At 43.5% G+C, this 19,485-nt stretch overlaps 1 protein-coding gene across 2 annotated transcripts in view; it reads right to left on the reverse strand.

Moving 5' to 3' along the window:
* The window catches only part of LIPH (lipase H), a 48,362-nt gene extending 35,077 nt beyond the window's left edge, over window positions 1-13,285 (reverse strand). Inside the window, exon 1 of one of the 2 annotated variants that reach the window (XM_008266161.4) lies at window positions 13,119-13,285. In XM_008266161.4, coding sequence (XP_008264383.2) covers window positions 13,119-13,167 — 49 coding nt within the window. In that variant the 5' untranslated portion in view covers window positions 13,168-13,285. 2 annotated transcript variants of the gene reach the window in all.
* Window positions 13,286-19,485: the final 6,200 nt, after the last annotated feature.

A 19,485-nucleotide genomic window follows, 5' to 3' on the forward strand; every position in this document is an offset into this window, starting at 1 on the left:
GGAAGGGCGAGATGAACTCCGTTCTCAGGAAATAAAAGTAGATAGATGCTAAAGACTTCTGCTCAAAAGGGAACAAGGGCCTGGAAAAACACTAAAGGTCAGGCAGCAAGATGAGAGAGGGGGTAGCAATGAAGGAGGGGTTTGGGGTCCTTAGGAAATTGAGACAGAGTGTTACTTTTGCAAAACTGTAGGAATGTAAGGCCTTGGTCAAGAGCCACGGTCAAATAAAAAGTAGAAGCAGACATTTAGCCTAGTAGTTAAATACCCTCCTTCTATATCAGACTACATGGGTTCAATTCCTGCTCTGGTTCCCGCCTCCAGCTTCCTGCTAATGTAGACCCTGGGAGGCAGCCGTGATAGCCCAAGTAGTTGGGTTCCTGCCACCCACACGGGAGACCTAGATTAAGTTTCTGGCTCCTGACTCCAGCCTGGCCCAGTCTCAGCCACTGTGGGCATTTGAGAAGTGAAATAGTAGATGGTAGCTCTGTTTTTCTCTATGTCTCTGTGTCTCTCAAATAAATTTTTGAAAATTAAAAACATAATTTTTTAAGTATAAAAACTCTGATTAACATTGGTATCCAGATACAATAATATGATCACTGGGAACCTGCATTATTTCTAACTAGAAAAATTTTTTTTTTGACAGGCAGAGTGGACAGTGAGAGAGAGAGACAGAGAGAAACGCCTTCCTTTGCCATTGGTTCACCCTTCAATGGCCACCGCGGCTGGCGCACTGCGGCCGGCGCACCACGCTGATCCGAAAGCAGGAGCCAGGTGCTTCTCCTGGTCTCCCATGGGGTGCAGGACCCAAGTACTTGGGCCATCCTCCACTGCACTCCCTGGCCATAGCAGAGAGCTGGCCTGGAAGAGGGGCAACCGGGACAGAATCCGGCGCCCCAACCGGGACTAGAACCCAGTGTGCCGGCGCCGCAAGGCGGAGGATTAGCCTATTGAGCCGAGGTGCCGGCCTAGAAAAATTCTTTAAAAATGTGCTGTGATGCCATACCCATGCCCACCATTGCTCAATCAGTTCAGCCAAGGATCACGTGGCCATATTACTAACTCCAATTTCTTAAAAATGAATGCATGAATAAATAAATGAATAAAAATTGTGCTTTGAGACATTCTCTCACACTTTGCTGGGCCAAAGGAGAACAGCTAGGCAGGAAGTGAACTGGAGCGACAAATAATCCCTAGCTCCAAGCTGGAGAGGAACCTTTAGGATATTCAGGAGAGGAGACCACTTGGTCACTCTTGGGAGGAGGGGACAGACAGGGAAAACTGGTAACTTACAAGGCCCTGGGGAACATCTGTTCTGTCTTCCACCAATAGGAATTTAGGAACCATTTGGCCTGGGCTCCTATTCTCAATGAATCTACTCTTGCACACCCAGAAATTGTTCCTCCTTCATTCAGAGTCTCAGAGTAGCCTTCACCTTGGAGTAGTTCACAATCCATAATAAATTGGGTCCATTCATATATGTGTCTATTTGAAACTTCTTGTAAAAGCTCTGGTACTCAGGAGTGCATGAATTCCCCAATTTATAGAATTTGCACATATAGATAGCACAAATAACAGCTTCAAGGCTAAGAAGGCTTTCCATCCTAGAAAAAAGGGGGTTAATACTGAGCCACATGGCCGGCGCCGCGGCTCACCAGGCTAATCCTCCGCCTAGCGGCGCCGGCACACCGGGTTCTAGTCCCAGTCGGGGTGCCGGATTCTGTCCCGGTTGCCCCTCTTCCAGGCCAGCTCTCTGCTGTGGCCAGTGAGTGCAGTGGAGGATGGCCCAAGTGCTTGGGCCCTGCACCCCATGGGAGACCAGGAAAAGCACCTGGCTCCTGGCTCCTGCCATCGGATCAGCGCGGTGCACCGGCCGCAGCGCGCCGGCTGCGGCGGCCATTGGAGGGTGAACCAACGGCAAAAGGAAGACCTTTCTCTCTGTCTCTCTCTCTCACTGTCCACTCTGCCTGTCAAAAAAAAAAAAAAAAAAAAAATACTGAGCCACAAACTCCCGGGTTCTTCCTTTCACTCTGTACCATCAGGGAGCATGTGTAGTGAGGCTGGCTCATGCCATAAATATTTACACCATCTGTTAGGCTTTTTCACTTCCTCTTCCTGTTCATTGCATGCTCCTGGAGAACACCCACTGAAACTTACCTGGTTACTGGTAGAGCAAGTCCCAGAGCAAATAATTTAATTAGTCATCTTATTGACCAGGAGGTGTCTAGGGTTGGGGCTGAGCCTCTCAGGCATAGCCATAGTAAAACTAAGTTTTATTCCTGGTTGTGCAACTGACTTCCCAAGTAGCCTGGGAAATAATGGCATCTTTCACTTGCCACCTATTTACCCAAGAGAAGAATGCTACAGAGATTAATTCCGAATGAGGTCATACCTGGGATGACATATCCCTTTCCCAGGAAGAGAACTTTCTAATTATCATGTCTGTTTGTTTTGAGCCAAATGAATAACATCAGGCCGGTATGGTATCAGAAGTCGCATAACCGAGGCCTTGGGAGGCCCAGAGGAGATCTGAGAAATGTGGGGCTGGCTGTCTTTCAGCAGCAACTGCCAAGCTTCCCATTCGTGGAATGGTGCAAGCCACCTGCCGCCTCCTCGACTTGCTTAGCCTTCACCAGAAGCCCTTAAAATGGACAGACAGTGAAGGGCAAGTAGGGCCTTGTTGTTGTTCCTATTAGAACCAGTCTGATGCCACATTTTTAAAAATGTCTCAATTATTTTTGTAATGGCACTATGCCCTTGAGAAGGCCATATTTTTTTTTTTTTTTTTTTTTTGGACAGGCAGAGTGGACAGTGAGAGAGAGACAGACAGAGAGAGAAAGGTCTTCCTTTTCTGTTGGTTCACCCCTCAATGGCCGCTGCGGCCGGTGCACCACACTGACCCGAAGCCAGGAGCCAAGTGCCTCTCCTGGTCTCCCATGTGGGTGCAGGGCCCAAGGACCTGGGCCATCCTCCACTGCACTCCCGGGCCACAGCAGAGAGCTGGACTGGAAGAGGGGCAACCGGGACAGAATCCGGTGCCCCAACCGGGACTAGAACCCGGTGTGCCGGCGCCGCAGGCGGAGGATTAGCCTAGTGAGCCGCGGCGCTGGCCGAAAAGGCCATTTTAAATATTGAGCAACAGGCCAGCATTGCGGCACAGTGGGTTAAGCAGTCCCTTGGGATGCTCACCTCCCATCTCGGAGTGCTGGTTTGAGTCCCAGCTACTCCACACTTCTGGTTCAGCTTCCTGTTAATGTGCCTGGGAAGAAGTAGATGATGGCTCAGGTAACTGAGTTCCTGCCACCTGCTTGGAGGCTCTGGATGGAGTTCTGGCTCAGTCCCAGCTCTTGTAGCCATTTGGGGGTGAACCACTGGGTGGAAGATTTTCAGTCTCTTTTTTTCTCTCTCTATGCTGCTCTCTGTCATTCTGTCTTTAAAATAAATTAATCTTAAAAGAGAGAGAGAGAGAGAGAATCATCTATGGGGAACACAGTCAAATTGGCCAGCAGCCTTCAGCTGCCCCGTAGCATTAACACAGAAGCCGTGGCAGCCCAGGCTGAGCACTGTTGGGTTACTAGACCCGAGCCGGGCAAGCCTTCCTGCCCTATGTGGGCTTCCTCTAACCAGCACTTTTGGCTCAAGGACTCCCTACCGGTTTGGCTGAAATATTCTCAGAGCTGTGCTGAGGTCTGAGGTCTTCCTACCCAGTGCTTCCTTCCCTCTCTCCTTTCCCAGGTGCCAGACCTGCACCATGGTGGGGAGACTTTCTCTGCCTGCTCTGCTCCTTCACACCCACTCCCTCCAACTGACCTCCTGCATGTCCAATCCTGTCTTGACATCTGCTTCTCAGAATGTGCTGTACATAAGAATTAACTTCTAGAACCATCTTCCCCCAATTATAGTTTTAGTTCTATAAAGTACACATCCGTGGCTCTCCATACGTCCGTTTCCTAGGCTCCTCCCTTTGCCCCCAAGTGATGATCTCTTCCTGTCTTTTCAAGGGAGGCTTGTGGTTAACCTAAATCCTAAATTCACTCATATCTGGAAATGAATTATTTAGCCCAAATGAAGCCCTGGCCTTGCACAATATTCTTGCCTTCAGGAATTACAGATATTATTCTACTTTCTTGTATTGAATTCTACTCTAGAAAACTTTTCCTCTCATATACCACTTGCCCTTTTCCTGCCATATACCTCAAGCATTTTTCCTTATTCTAGAGTAACTTCCCCCAGCTAGGGTCGAAGCTCCAGGATGATCAGTTTTTTTTTTTTTTTTATCTTTTTTTATCCATTGTATTCCCAGTGCCAAGCTCAGAGTTGGCATCAATAAATAATTCCTGAACAAATGAGTATCACCCTGGTAACACATTACTTAGCCATTTGGAATGATCCATATGAAGACTGAAGAGAATACATGATAGAATGTTTAAAATGGCACATGCACTGTGATCAAAAACACTATATAAAAATATGTCCTCAGGTGACAGGTATAGAAAATAACATGCAAATAAGAAATGAGTTATGCCTTCAATTTCTGATGTGCTTTGTTTAAAATCTGCCCTTCCACCACCCCAGAATTAATAGCATTTCTAATAGCACTTTGAAAAGAAAAATGTTAAATTTATCTTATCTTGGACCATGTTACAAATTAGTTTAAGCTTCTTGAAGGCAGCTGTTGTGTAGTTTTTATCTAATATTGTATCCCCAGCACCCAGCACAGGAACTTGTCTTTTCATTGGAGCTAAAATTCTCAGTTTGGAGACCATGCCAACAGTAGATAGGGGTGTACAGCAAGTTTGTTAAGTGGCTTCATCCACATAATTATAGTTGTGGTTTGTGTTGGTATTTCTAAAGTGATCTACAACTTGGACATCTTTGGAAAGCAAACCTCATTTAGGTCATATTTTGTTTTGTTGAAAAGTCAAGGTTGCTCAGAGGTAGCACCAACAGAGTATGACCAAGTAATCACATAACATGTTTAACTTGTTTCTAAAGCTTAACCTTTCCCATTAGAGTTTTTTTGAAGCAGGAGAAACTTTGCCACCTTTTTTCAGACTGCTTTGAAATTCAGTGACTCTGAAATGCCCCTACCTGTTGAGAACTGGAAAAATACAACTGGAAGGGTGAGGTCTCCAAAACGCTTCGATGAGGAATCGAGACTCCAACTTAGAGTGGCTGTGATTATTGCATATTGTCAGTTCTCTGAAAATACTGACTCTCTGGCTCTTTACAGGTTAAGTTTGCTAACCCTGTTTCTAATATTTTCAGCCAAACCATATTAGGATTTTGGAGAGCGTGAGTTTTGGAGTCAGACGTAGGCCTGAGGTCCAACCTCACTGCCTACTAGGTGTGTAACCTCTAGTAATGATGGCCTGAACTCTCTGGGCCTCAGTTTTGCATCTGTTCAGTGACCATAACAATGCTGCATGGAGCCATACTAGAGTCCAAAGAGAAGGCGTGTACCTTATACCAGGGCACTTCAAAAAGTTCATGGGAAAATGGAATTAAAAGACAAGTTTATTTTGGTACAAAAATTTTTGAAATCCATGCATGGTTTTTTTCATAATACACATTTTCCATGAGCATTTGGAAGACCCTCATATATATGGATTTCAAAATATTTTTACCTGAGCTTTTTGATGTACTCTGTATATGCTTATCGGAATACCCTCCTGTATTTTGAACCAAATGGAAAAAGCTCATAAAACTCTACAATAAAAAAGAAGGCTATATATGTAAAGCCTTGTGCTTTTCAGCCTGCTTACACACGTCAGCTCTCATAAACTGCTAACATGCTCCCAGGAACAAGGAACTGGTGGTTGACTGGAAACAATTTTTCCCACTAAACAATAACATAGGGTTGTAAAATGAACACTAGCCTATCTTCATGAAAAATGTTGGTACTTTGTTCATCGTGGACTTACTTGCACTGATTTTGATTTTTTCCAAATAGTGCATTAAAATGTCATTTATTTTGAATACTGAACTTCTATACTCCTCCCAGCCCCTTAAAATTTGCACCTGGTGCAAATTTATTGTGTGTTCTCATGTTTCTGAGCCTACTGCATATTAAGCGCCTATAGAGGAAAAGCAGGAAGTTAACTTTCCCAAAAAAACGATTGCCACAATCTGATCCTATACACGGAACTAACTCTATTTTTTGTGGCAGCTTCAAGTACAACAACTCTTCCAAGCACATTCATTCTGTGTTTCTTCGCTTGAAAGTTCATTTTGTATAAATGGCCCCTATAGGACTAACACAGGATTCCCTTTTCTTTGCTGTGAAAAAGAATGTTGCAAGCAAGTACCAAGGTGGACCAACTCTCCAGATGCCCTCAACTTTGCCATGAAACTCAACATTGTAATCAGAAACAAATGTGTGCACACACACTCCATTCCTTGAGATAACTTCAGGCACATTTCACATTTCAAGTATATTCATCTACTGTGTATATTCAAGTATATTCATCTACTGTGTATATTCAAGTATATTGATTTACTGTGTATTCTCTTGTTGGTGAACCTATTGCACATTAGTGCCTCTGGTGGAAAAGCAGAAAACAAACTCCCACTCATCCTGGCCTTGTCAGGATTGTTTTGAGAATGAGAGATAATGTCTATTAGTTATCTAAAACATTACCTGGTACATGGTAAAATGCTAAAAAACAAACAAACAAAAAACCTGTTAAACCTCACAGGTTTGTTAGAAAGACTAAATGTAGATGACTCAGCATACAAGTTGGTATATAACAGATACTCAACAAGTACTGATAGCTTTCCTTCCATCACTTTACTTTCCTTACCTAAAGCACAATGAATATATAGGTAACGTGTTTTTCTCCAGTCACAGCAGTGGAGCACAAGAGGCCTGGCTCTGCCCAAGAGCAAGGTTAAAAACAACGGTCCTCCGTTTTTCTCACACTAAAATAAGAGGTTGGTTCCCTGTTCCGGAGATTTAGATAATCTCCAGCATTTTGTTTGCATGCAAAACTCTAGGATCCACAAGCTAACTGACTTGAAAAGAAAAGAGGCATCGCCGGCGCCGTGGCTCAATAGGCTAATCCTCCACCTTGCGGCGCCGGCACACCGGGTTCTAGTCCCGGTCAGGGCGCCGGATTCTGTCCCGGTTGCCCCTCTTCCAGGCCAGCTCTCTGCTATGGCCAGGGAGTGCAGTGGAGGATGGCCCAGGTGCTTGGGCCCTGCACCCCATGGGAGACCAGGAGAAGCACCTGGATCCTGGCTCCTGCCATCGGATCAGCGCGGTGCGCCGGCTGCAGCGGCGGCCATTGGAGGGTGAACCAACGGCAAGGGAAGACCTTTCTCTCTCTGTCTCTCTCACTGTCCACTCTGCCTGTCAAAAAAAAAAAAAAAAAAAAGAGGCATCAACTCATGGAAACAAATTTCCAGGACAATCCTACCAAAGATAACAGTCCATGTCTAAAAAATAAGTATGGTGATAAATTAGAATTTCTTTCAATTTTAATTAGAAGACCCCAAAATAATCATATTTTAGAAATTAAAATGCAAGTCAGATAAGTGTTTTTCACTTTTATATCAAACACTTTTTTTTTTTTTTTTTTTTTTGGACAGGCAGAGTTAGACAGTGAGAGAGAGAAAGAGAAAGAGGTCTTCCTTTCGTTGGTTCACCCCCCCAAATGGCCACTACCTCCTGTTCTCCCATGTGGGTGCAGGGCCCAAGCACTTGGGCCATCCTCCACTGCCTTCCCGGGCCACAGCAGAGAGCTGGACTGGAAGAGGAGTAACCGGGACAGAATCCAGCGCCCCAACTGGGACTGAACCCGGGGTTCCAGCACCGCAGGTGGAGGATTAGCCTAGTGAGCCGCGGCGCCGGCCTATGTCAAACACTTTCTTAAAAAATTATTTATTTATTTGAAAGGCAAAGAGAGAGAGAGAGAAAGAGAGAGGTCTGCTGGTTCATTCTTCAAATGCTTCCAATAGCCAGGGCTGAGGCCAGACTGAAGCCAGAAGCCCAGAATTTCATCCAGGTCTCTCCTGTGGGTGGCAGAGACCCAAGTACTTGAGCCACCATCTACTGCCTCCCAGATGTGCATTAGCAAGAAGTTGGATCGGAAGCAGAATAGCCAGGACTCAGACTAGGCACGACAATATGCGATGCAGGTGGCCCAAGTAGGGACTAACCACTGCACCACTCACCTGCTCCAAGCACTTTTTGTTGTTGATGTTGTTACTGATTAAGTACCCTTTAGTGAACAAATATGGGTCCACGTGCTACAACAAGGACGAGACTTGAAAACATGGTAAGTAAAGAAACCAGTCACACAAGACCACATATTATATGGTTCTATTCTTATGCAATGTCCAGAATAGGGAAATCTATAGAGATTAAAAGCAGGTTAGCACTAGTTTAGGACTGGGGTGGTAAGAGGTGGAATATGATGGCTAAAGGAAACCAGTTGCCTTTTTCGAGGTCATAAAAATATTCTAAAATTGGTGATGGTTGCACTTATCTGTGAATCTACTAGAAGTTATTGAGTTGTACACTTTAAATGGGTGAATTGTATGGTGTGTGAATTATTTCCCAATAAAGCTGTTTAAAGTGACATGCTACCTTGAAGCTACATGAAATTGTCCAGGCCGTCTCGGTGTGACACTCAGGCTCTGGTTTTTTAGCCTCTCCCTGCTTTTGGAGGCAGGGATTTTATTCCCCACATTTCTAATTGGGAGAAAACCTCTTTATAAAGAGAGGAGACTCCTCCCCGTTCACATCCAAAGAGGTGCCTGTAAGTAGAAACGATAGCATTGCAGAGAGAAATAACGCACAGATGAAACAATTGTGTGGACAATTGAGTGTGGACAAGAGACGAGAAAGTTCTCACTTTCATCTTCAGAATGGCGGATGGACTTACTGTTACAAAGGAAGCTACCAGCTGATAACACTCCCATGCTTCCCTTCCACCCTCAGCCCACTCCCCTCCAAACCCAACTGACGGACGTGAAATGCCACTTGCCTTGGCCTTGATGCATAGCAGCCAGTCAGGAAGTAGGACGGGCATGGTCCTGACTCACACTTGATTCAGGTTTTGAGCTCTGAGGCACACTCAAGCTATCATTTCCCTCCACCCTCAAACCTGACACACATGTATGCTCATAACTTCTTTGGAACAGAACTTCACAGCGAAGTGGGCTGACTTGATGTTGCCTGAAAATATTTACTGGATTCAGATCAAGATTAAGAGATACAGTTTCAAATATTCTGCCTGCTCAGGAATGCACGTGACTCATTATCTGGGAGACAAGGGTACTGCTTGGGGACTGCCGGAGCCCAAATAGGTACAAGAATTCCTGCTTGAACACACTCCAGTGTGTATCAGAAAACACCGTCAAGACCCAAGAAAGAAAAGTCTAAAGGGATTTCCAGGTTTCAGGCCAGAAATTGCCTTGGGGGAACTAGAAAAGAAGTTAGATGCCTAATTTGAAGAGAGGTCAGAGAGAAAGTGACATATCCTGGGTTAGATGCCTAATTTGAAGAGAGGTCAGAGAGAAAGTGACATATCCTGGTCGTGAAATTCTATGCAAGCTTTTAAATCTGAAAAATAATTCCGCTTATATTCTTTGTGTGTGAAGGACCCTACTGAATTTGGCATTGTTTCCTAAGCCACCAGACTGTGAAAGGATTAACAGCTGGCCAGGGCCAGAGCTGATGGAATAGTTCTTGTTTCTCTCTTACTCTGGGCCAGGTGAGGCAGGGTACCAGTGAGGGCTGGGTACTGGGCCAGAAGGAGGTTGGATGGCAGGTACCAAAATGCATGTGGAGGGAATGAGTTCTGGTGGCCCACAGCACAGGGGTGACCGTGGCACATACTAACCCATTACATGCTCTGTGAAAACCAGGAGAGAAGAGCTCCATGGCTCCCAACATGAATGGTAAGGACATGGAAATGCTAATGGCTTTGATTTTGTCAGTACATATCGCATACATATATTGAAATATCGCACTACTCTATATATATGTTATGATTATTACAGGTTAAACAAAAAGTAAGAAAAATTATGTTGGAACCAGGAAGAAAAACAAAGATGCAGATGGGCAGAGGTGCTGTTGGTTGGCGGAACATCTGCTTTTTAACCACCATCTGTACTTCTTCAGGATGCAACTGAGAAAACAAAGGGGATGCCAGCTTTGCACACTCTCACCTCTTCATCATGTGCACAAACATGCACCTTCACACCCCTCACTCACCTTTGCCTCCGTGTTGGAGAAAGATGAGTCAGACACGCATGGGCACAGTCATAAATCATTCCAGAGCATTTCCAAGATCAGAGACAAGAATCTCTAGGTTTTGGTACTACCGTAGTCCCCCCGTTAACTCTTTCTGTGGTTTCAGTTATCCTTGGACAACCGAAATCCAAAAATATGGTACAGTAAGATGAGATATTTTGCAAATGGGAAAGACCACACTCACAAAACATTGATTACTGTAGAATGCCTTTTATAACTATTCTATTATTTTAATTGCTCATCGTTGTGCCTAATTTATAAATTAACCTTTATCATAGGTGTGTATTTATAGGGAAAACACAGTATGTACAGGGTTTGGTACTACCCACAGTTTTGGGCGTCTGAGAGATGCCTTGGATGGAATTGAGTCAGGCACTGGGCGGGGAGGGAGACTACAGTAAGCTGTTTTCTCTGGGAAATATCTACCTAACCTGATACAGTTATCCAAGATCAAAACGTGAGAGCAGAAAAACTTTTTTAAATAATTATTTTTATTTATTTTATTTTATTTATTTATTTGACAGGTAGAGTTATAGACAGTGAGAAAGAGAGAGACAGAGAAAAAGGTCTTCCTTCCATTGGTTCACTCCCCAAATGGTCGCAAAAAATCCTTATGACAAAGGCCTTAATTTAGAACAATAATGTATCAACCGGTATTTTTTGGACAACCTGCAGCTGAAAAACATTGTTAAAAAAAATGCAGATTCCAGGATCTAACTCAGGACTCACCGAGACTGGATATTTGTGGATAAGAGTCGCTGCATTTTTACCATTCCCCCCACCCCTGCTAGCCATTGCTTAGTTCACTGGTAACATTATGGCAAACATTCCAAACATGACTTCACAGAGATTAGGATAACAAAACAAAGATCTTTGAAAGTAAAGGACTTCTGCCCTTGGATTTCTGAAGGCCACCTTAACACTTGCTAATTTGGAGACAGGAAGCCAAAGAAGAAGGAAATAAAATGTCAATGTATTTGCCTTCAATCAGGTGTTTATTATTCAACACACTGCCCCCATGAAAGTTCCAAGTTCATGGTTTTGTAGGTAATGGGAAATCTAGATTTGATTTATAGCTATAATTATGTTTTTTCCTCCCAGCTACGTAAGTTTCTTGCTGTGTTTCTCCACTTGGATTATATCATGTGGCAGTAACAATATTCTAGAATCATTTAAAACCAGACTTTAGGGACTGGCATTGTGGCTAAGCAGGTTAAGCAGCCAGCATCCCATATGAGCAGCAGTTGGATCCTAGCTACTTCAGCTCCCTGATAATGCACCTGGGAAGGCAGCAGAAGGTGGCCCCTGTACCTTGGCTCCTACCGCTCACAAGGGCGATCCAAGAGCTCCAGGCTCCAGGCTTCCCGCCTGGCCCAGCCCAGGCCTTTTCAACCATTTAAAGAGTGAACCAGCAAATAGAGGATATCTCTGTTTCTATCCCTGCAACTCTGCCTTTCAAATGAATAAATAAACCTTAAAAAACAAACAAACAAGATTTTACTTATAAGGAGATTTTCAGTTAAAAAAAAAAAAAAGCTAGTCCCACCCCAAAATAAATTGCCTTTATTCCAACTACCTGAATAGAGAGATAATGGGAGACAGAAAATGCCCAGCAACCAGCATCAGGATTTTGTGTAGGATTGGTCCCTACCCTATTAAGATAACCTCTCAGTTTGTGCTCAGTATTTAAATTTGAGTGATAAGAAACATATTTTAAAATACTGAGTTCTCATTTTAAAGTACCAGCTTAAGTATAATTTTAACTCACTGATAAATCAACTTCAAAAACATATTTTAAAAAATTTATTTGTAGCTTAAAATCCTAATATACTTAATTTTTTTATTTCCCTTCTAAACTTCATTTACTGACATATATATCTGATTTTAATGTAGTTGTAATCATGGTTTACCTGTGAGTACAAATTTGAACTCTATTTTTTCTACCTTGTATTATTGTAAAAGTACATTTATGGATAGCACCAGAATTATTTTAAACTTTTTAAAAATTAAGTTGGTAATGCTGTATTTTAACCATCCCTGTATGTGGAGACATTCCTGTTGTATCTAGTTCCAGTGTATTATAAGTAACATGCCCTTATCTCTGTGTGTGCGGCTTCTTTCTTTTTAAAGTTTAGAGTAAATTTCCAGCAGTGGCTTAACAAGCTCAAAAGGCATTAATGTTTTTCTGAGTCCTATAATAACAGATTTCCTCCTTGCCTTTCACAAAAATAACAATTTTCACAACCACAACTTACGAGAAAAAGTCCTGGGTTCCTAAAAAGACTGTGAAGTATTTTTTTTAAATTTCATTTTGATACCTTACTATGAACACTAGTGTCTTAATTTTAATTTCTTCATTATGATTATTGATTTTAAGTTTCTAATATGCCAGGCACCATTCTAAAAGGTTTATGGAAGTAAAATTATGTTTTTCTGTAAGAATAATTTAAATAAACCTTCAAGATATGAATGTATGAAAACTTGCCCTCTCTGTATTAGACATCATAAAGTAAATTTTTAAATTTTACAAAAGTAAGTGATCCCACTTCATGGATGTAGAAAAGCCCAGAAAAACTTCTCTGAAAGAAAATAACACTATTCTAGATATTTCAGCATATTTAATTTTTATGCCTAAGAAGTTAACTCAAATAAATCATTGCTTCTTTTACTAAGAAACACTTTTTTCAGGATTAGACAGTTCATTTAACCCACATTTTCTTTCCTTAAAATGACTGTGTGGAACTTTAAAGTCTACTGAAAGGAACGGGGGTGGGGGGGATGGGGGATGAAAAAAAATACAAGATGACAATACTACTACTTAAAAAAATTTAAGAAAGTCATGCAATAAATGACGTACCTGATCTCACCAAGCACAGCAAACTGATGAACAAATAAAATCTCAGCATATGGAAACTGGAGAGAATACTTGTCACAGTCACTGGAACGATTCCTTCGCGCGGAGCTTTAGGTTTCCCCTGGTTCTGCTCTCGGCGAGCTCAGATAACTAATCCAGAGGTGCGGTGACAACAGGAAGTTCCAAGGGACAGCTTGCGGGCGGGTCCCACCCCTTTCAGGATCTTTGGCTCCTCCTCTTTTCAATAAAAGTTCAGGTACTTTCTACCTGACACAATTTTATGCATATCTGAATATTGTAATTTGTATTTGCAGAATGACGAGTTCAAAATAGTTTCATTCTTTGTGGGCGGTTTATTAGTCGTTTGGCTTGGTGTGTTGAAATCCAGTGTGATTTGAGACCTTCCCACCACCCCCCTTGTTCTTGTGAATGAAATAACAAATCTAGTTAGTATTCTGTTGGCTTGTATATACAAACCTACCTTTAATGTTAATTCACACACCACATTCATTCCTCATAAAGCAGTCTTTACTGAGGATATTTCATTATGTCAAATTATATATTTGTCAACATATATCTATGCTTCAGATTAAACTTTTTTTTTTGTATTAGCACTTTTGCTTCTTCCTATGCAGAGTTACAATTTCTCTGTTGTTTTTTTTTTTTAGTGCCTACTTTTTTTCTTTATTTATTTGTTAGACACAGAGAAAGATATATTGTCCATTCTCTGTCTGATTCATTCCCCACAAGCTGTTAACAGACAGGGCTGGGCCAGGCTGAAGCCAGGAGCCAGGAACTCTATCTGGGTCTCCTGTGGGGGTAGCAAAGGACCCAAGTACTTGAGCCATCATCTGCTGCCTCCCAGGGTGTGCATGAGAAGGAAAGTGGATCAGAAACAGAGCCAGGACCCAGATACTTCTGATCTGGGTTGTGGGCATCCCAAGCAGCAGCATAACTGGGCTCCATCTGCTTCTGCTGTGCCAAATTACCTGCCCCTCTAATAATTTTTTTTAAAGAAGAGTAAATGCAAAAAGTTAAAACCAAAACTAAGCTGGAATCTAATCATCTGGTAATAGAAGCAACCAAAGCTATGTGCCTCAGCTACAGAATAATTTAATTCCCTTTCTGGTAGAAGCACTTGCAACATTTATTCAGGTTTCTGATGGTCCAGTGAGCTTAAAAAGAAATTAATAGGGCTGGCTTCATTGCTTAGTGAGTAAAACTGCCACGTGGGACACCAGTGTCCCACACTGACACTGGTTCTTGTCCCTGTTGCTCAACTTCTGATCCAGCTCCCTGTTAATCGCCAGGGACAAGCAGTGAAAGATGGCCCAAGTGCTTGGGCCCCTGCACCCAAGTGGGAGACCCAGGTGAAGCTCCTGGCTTTGACCTGGCCCAGCCCTGGCCTTTGTGGCCATCTAGGGGGTGAACCAGTGGATAGAAGATCTCTTTCTCTCTCTCTCTCTCTCTCTCTCTCTCTCTCTCTTCCACTCCCTCCCATAACTCTGACTTTCAAATAAATAAATAAATGTAAAAAAAAAAAAGCACAATTTTTTTTGACAAGCAGAGTGGACAGTGAGAGAAAGAGACAGAGAGAAAGGTCTTCCTTTGCCGTTGGTTCACCCTCCAATGGCCGCCGTGGCCGGCACACTGCGGCCGGCGCATTGCGCTGATCCGAAGCCAGGAGCCAGGTGAAAAAGCACAGTTTAAGAATACATTTTGCCGGCGCCGCGGCTCACTAGGCTAATCCTCCGCCTAGCGGCGCCGGCACACCGGGTTCTAGTCCCGGTCGGGGCGCCGGATTCTGTCCCGATTGCCCCTCTTCCAGGCCAGCTCTCTGCTGTGGCCAGGGAGTGCAGTGGAGGATGCCCCAAGTGCTTGGGCCCTGCACCCCATGGGAGACCAGGAAAAGCTCCTGGCTCCTGCCATCGGATCAGCGCGGTGCGCCGGCCGCAGCGCGCCGGCCGCGGCGGCCATTGGAGGGTGAACCAACGGCAAAGGAAGACCTTTCTCTCTGTCTCTCTCTCTCACTGTCCACTCTGCCTGTCAAAAAAAAAAAAAAAAAAAAAAGAATACATTTTGACGCAAAGCATCAGTCAAAATCCATGAGTTATTTTGCATTGTCTACCTGCAGTAGGCATTTATGAACTCCCAGCAATGCCAGCTGTCATTTATCAGTTCTCTCTACGTGGGCAAGCCATTTGAGTTGTAGGAGATGCCTTTGCAGGAAGGAGACTCCAATGATACATCCTACGAAGTCAGTACACCAGAACCAGAGTATAGAGGGGACCTCTAAAAGTGCTCCAAATAAGTTTCCAAGGCACACCTCAGGCCTAACGAATGCTAAGACTATCTAACACTGGTCCACCAACTTGAGCTCCAATCCCGTATCTTTCACACTGGTCGAGTGGCCTAAGCACAGCACTGAAGTTCTCTAAGTCTTGGTTTTCTCAGTTGTAAAATGAAGGTAATAAAATGTAATAAAATGCTGCCTCCGTTAGGGTTGTTCTGTGGATTATAGGAGCAGTTTCAAAGCCGTTACTGTTGTTGCCCACTGATCACACGAGCTGCCCGGTCCCCCAGCCAGAAGGCAGACTGCTCAATGTTGTGGCTGTGTGGTATGGAGGGCCCCTCAGAGCCATGGTGATTCAGGCGAAAGCCTTTAGCCAGCACTTGAGTCTAGTTTGGGCTTTGTCTCCAGCTTGGAGAAACAAATTCAGGAAATATAAGTAGGAAGAGAACCAAATCCATGACCTGACACCTTTTTTATTGTCCGTTTGCTTTAAACTTTACTCATTTGAAAACAGCTGCCCTCTGGAACAAATGGAGAATTGTTTCCCATGTGTCTTAGGAACTCGTGATGGTATGCATTGCTTCCTGTTGGTTCAGTGTACTTGCCTGATAAATATTTGTTGAATTCCTATCAGTTTTGAGAACCATGCCCAGTGCTTATCTAGACAGAGCCAATGCCAATATACGTTTTCTGGAAATAGCCTAGGATAGGAAAAAGAATAATTTCTGTTGGGAGGTCTCTGGGGGTTACTGAGTTTCCCACTGCTGGGTACAGAAATCCCTCTAACTACCAGCACTTGAAATACTAAAGGAATCATGGGGCTGGCACTGTGGCGCAGCAGATTAACGTCCTGGCCTGAAGCACTGGCATGCCATATGGGAGCCGGTCTAGTCCCGGCTGCTCCTCCGATCCAGCTCTCTGCTCTGGCCTGGGAAAGCAGTAGAAGATGGCCTAAGTCCTGGCTGGGCCCCTGCACCATGTGGGAGACCCGGAAGAAGCTCCTGGCTCCTGGCTTTGGATCAGTGCAGCTCCGGCCATTGCGGCCAATTGGGGAGTGAACCATCAGATGGAAGACCTCTCTCTCTGCCTCACTTCTCTCTGTGTAACTCTGACTTTCAAATAAATAAATAAATCTTTAAAATAAAGTAAATGAATCACTAAGAGAACTTGTCCCTCCTTTTTTGGATTAATGAGAAATACCAATATAAAAAAATATAAAATGTTCCCAAACATGGGAGGGCAACATGGTGTGACCCTACAGGGATCGCACGAGAGCCCTTTATGTAATGAAGAGTTCAGTGTCTTCATTGCAGGGTGGCTGTGGGGAATCCACATGTGCAGTACAGTTACAGAGAACGACACACATGTACATGGAAAGCCAGGAAAATCTAAATGCACTGTGTGGATTGTCTAAGGTCAGTTCTCTGGTTCTGATGATGCACTAGTTATGTAAGACATTACAGCTAGGGGAAAATTAGTGCTGCAGGGGACCTTTCTGTACTGTTTTTGTAACTTCCCGTGAACCAATAATTATTTTGAAATGAAAAGCTTTTTAAAAATTACAAAAGATCGGGCCAGCGCCGCGGCTCACTAGGCTAATCCTCTGCCTGCAGTGCCAGCACCCCAGGTTCTAGTCCCGGTTGGGGCGCCAGATTCTGTCCCAGTCGCTCCTCTTTCAGTCCAGCTCTCTGCTGTGGCCCGGGAGTGCAGTGGAGGATGGCTCAAGTGCTTGGCCCCTGCACCACATGGGAGACCAGGAGAAGCACCTGGCTCCTGCCTTCGGATCGGCGCGCTGGCTGCAACGCACTGGCCGTAGCAACCACTTGGGGGGTGAACCAACAGAAAAAGGAAGACTTTTCTGTCTCTCTCTCTTACTGTCTAACTCTGCCTGTCAAAGAAAAATTAGAAAAGATGGGTTGAGTTTTAGAATCATTGAAAAGAGGTATTCAGAGGTATTCTGGGGAAAGCAATTTCTTCATTTCCCAACATCTAATCAAGGGTTTCTCAACCTTATGACCCTGATAAAGTCACGGTTTACCTCATTTGCAACTTAGTATTATGTATTAGCTTTTTTTTTTTTTTTTTTAAACCTAGAAATCACTTGCTACAGAGAGCAGAGTAAAAAGATGCAGGTGAATTGCCTAGACAGGAAAAACAGGTATGGAAGTGTAATGGAGCTGAGGAGAGGTGGTTTTATAACTCTTACTGGTTTCAACAGTCAGGAAGGGTGACCCATGTCCCCACCCACCCTGGTCCAGAGCTCCATGCTGCGCTATGACTCACTATGCACCCTTTTGCCTTCCCATCCATCAGTAACCTGTCATTTCCCATTTGCAGTACAAGTTTGGAAAGCTAAGTCTATTCCCTCAATTCATATCCTTCAAGATCAGGGTAACTTTCCCCAAACCCCTGTATTTGCTTTATTTCTTCATTCCTTCATTTATGGAATATGTTTTGAGCTCCATTAATAGAAATAAGAAGGCAAAAAATAGAATGTGGTTTCATCCAACAAGGAGAAAGACACTCAAATGATAATAATGAAATCAACACTTCCATAGACACATGGTATAAATTCTGTAGGAAAACAGGAGAAACAAGAAAGTGTTGGAAATGAGAGGCAGGCATTGGAAAAGCTTTCCAAAGGAGGTGCCCTTGGATCTGGGTTCCAAAGACTAGGTAGGAGTTTGTGAGGTGAAGAAGGTGAAGAAGGTGAAGAAAGGGCATTCCAGGTAGAGGGAAGGAACTTGGAGGCATGAAAGGAGTGGGGCTGGAGAGTGTGGTGTGAATGAATGCAGAAAGGGTGGAGGAATAAGATGGCCTGTGAAGAACTCTGCATGCCTTACTCGGGATATCAGATTTATCTTCAAGGTTGTGGGAACTTTGTCTATTTATTTATTTGAAAGGCAGAGTTACACACAGAGAGGGAGAGAGGTCTGACATCTGCTTGTTCACTTCCCCAAATGGCCACAATGGTCAGGGTTGGGCCAGGTTGAAGCTAGGATCCAGGAGCTTCTTCCCGGTCTCCTCTGTAGGTGCAGGGGCCCACACGTTGCTTTCCCAGGTGTATAACCAAGAGCTGGATCATAAATGGAGCAGTCCGGACTCCAACTGGCACCTACATGGGTTGCCATTGTTGCAGGTGGTGGCTTAACCTGCTGTGCCACACGTCAGCCCCTGTCAATTTATTTATGTTAGTTTATTTGTACATAACCACTTGAAGGAATATAATAACAATGTACAACTTACAGTATATTATACAACAAATAGAAAATATATCAGTATGTTATTAACATTGTTATGCAAATAAAAACTGTTTTGGTGATATATTACAAAACAAAAAGAACAAATATTTGCACACTGATTTTCTAGCTTAAGAAATATTTTTCATGGCAATAGCTACTTTGTGTTAGAAACCATGACTTTCTTACAATATATCAAACAAAAATACTCTGGTTTCTCTTCAGATCGGATAAATCTTTCACCTTTTACAATATATCAAACAAAGTCAATGCAAGGCCCTGTTTTCAGTAAATGTTTGTTTTCAAGAGCTCTACACAGAATGTTTCAAGGAGAGATTGGTGCCACAAGACTAGTACACACACTGACAAGGCAGACATGGCTTTTTCTTACTAAAATTTCTAAAAGTAAATAAAACAAAATTTGGGGAGAATGTCCAATATGTAAATGATTGTCCATTGGTACCATATATTTTAGAAGTTGGGATCTGTTATTATACCTTTTTTTTTTAGATGTATTTTATTTATTTGAAAGTCAGAGTTATTCAGAGAAAGAAGGAGAGGCAGAGAGAAAGGGGTCTTCCATTCACTGGTTCACTCCCCAATCGGCTGCAACGGCTAGAGCTGCACAAATCCGAAGCCAGGAGCCAGCAGCTTCCTCCAGGTCTCCCACACGGGTGCAGGGGCCAAAGGACTCAGGCCACCTTCCACTGCTTTCCCAGGCCATAGCAGAGAGCTGGATTGGAAGTGGAGCAGCTGGGACTGTAACTGGCGCCCATATGGGATGTGGCACTGCAGGTGGAGGCTGTACTGTTTTTTAAAAATATGGTTGGAGGTTGGG

Source organism: Oryctolagus cuniculus, chromosome 4 (genome assembly GCF_964237555.1).
Source record: "Oryctolagus cuniculus chromosome 4, mOryCun1.1, whole genome shotgun sequence".
NCBI classification, from domain to species: domain Eukaryota; kingdom Metazoa; phylum Chordata; class Mammalia; order Lagomorpha; family Leporidae; genus Oryctolagus; species Oryctolagus cuniculus.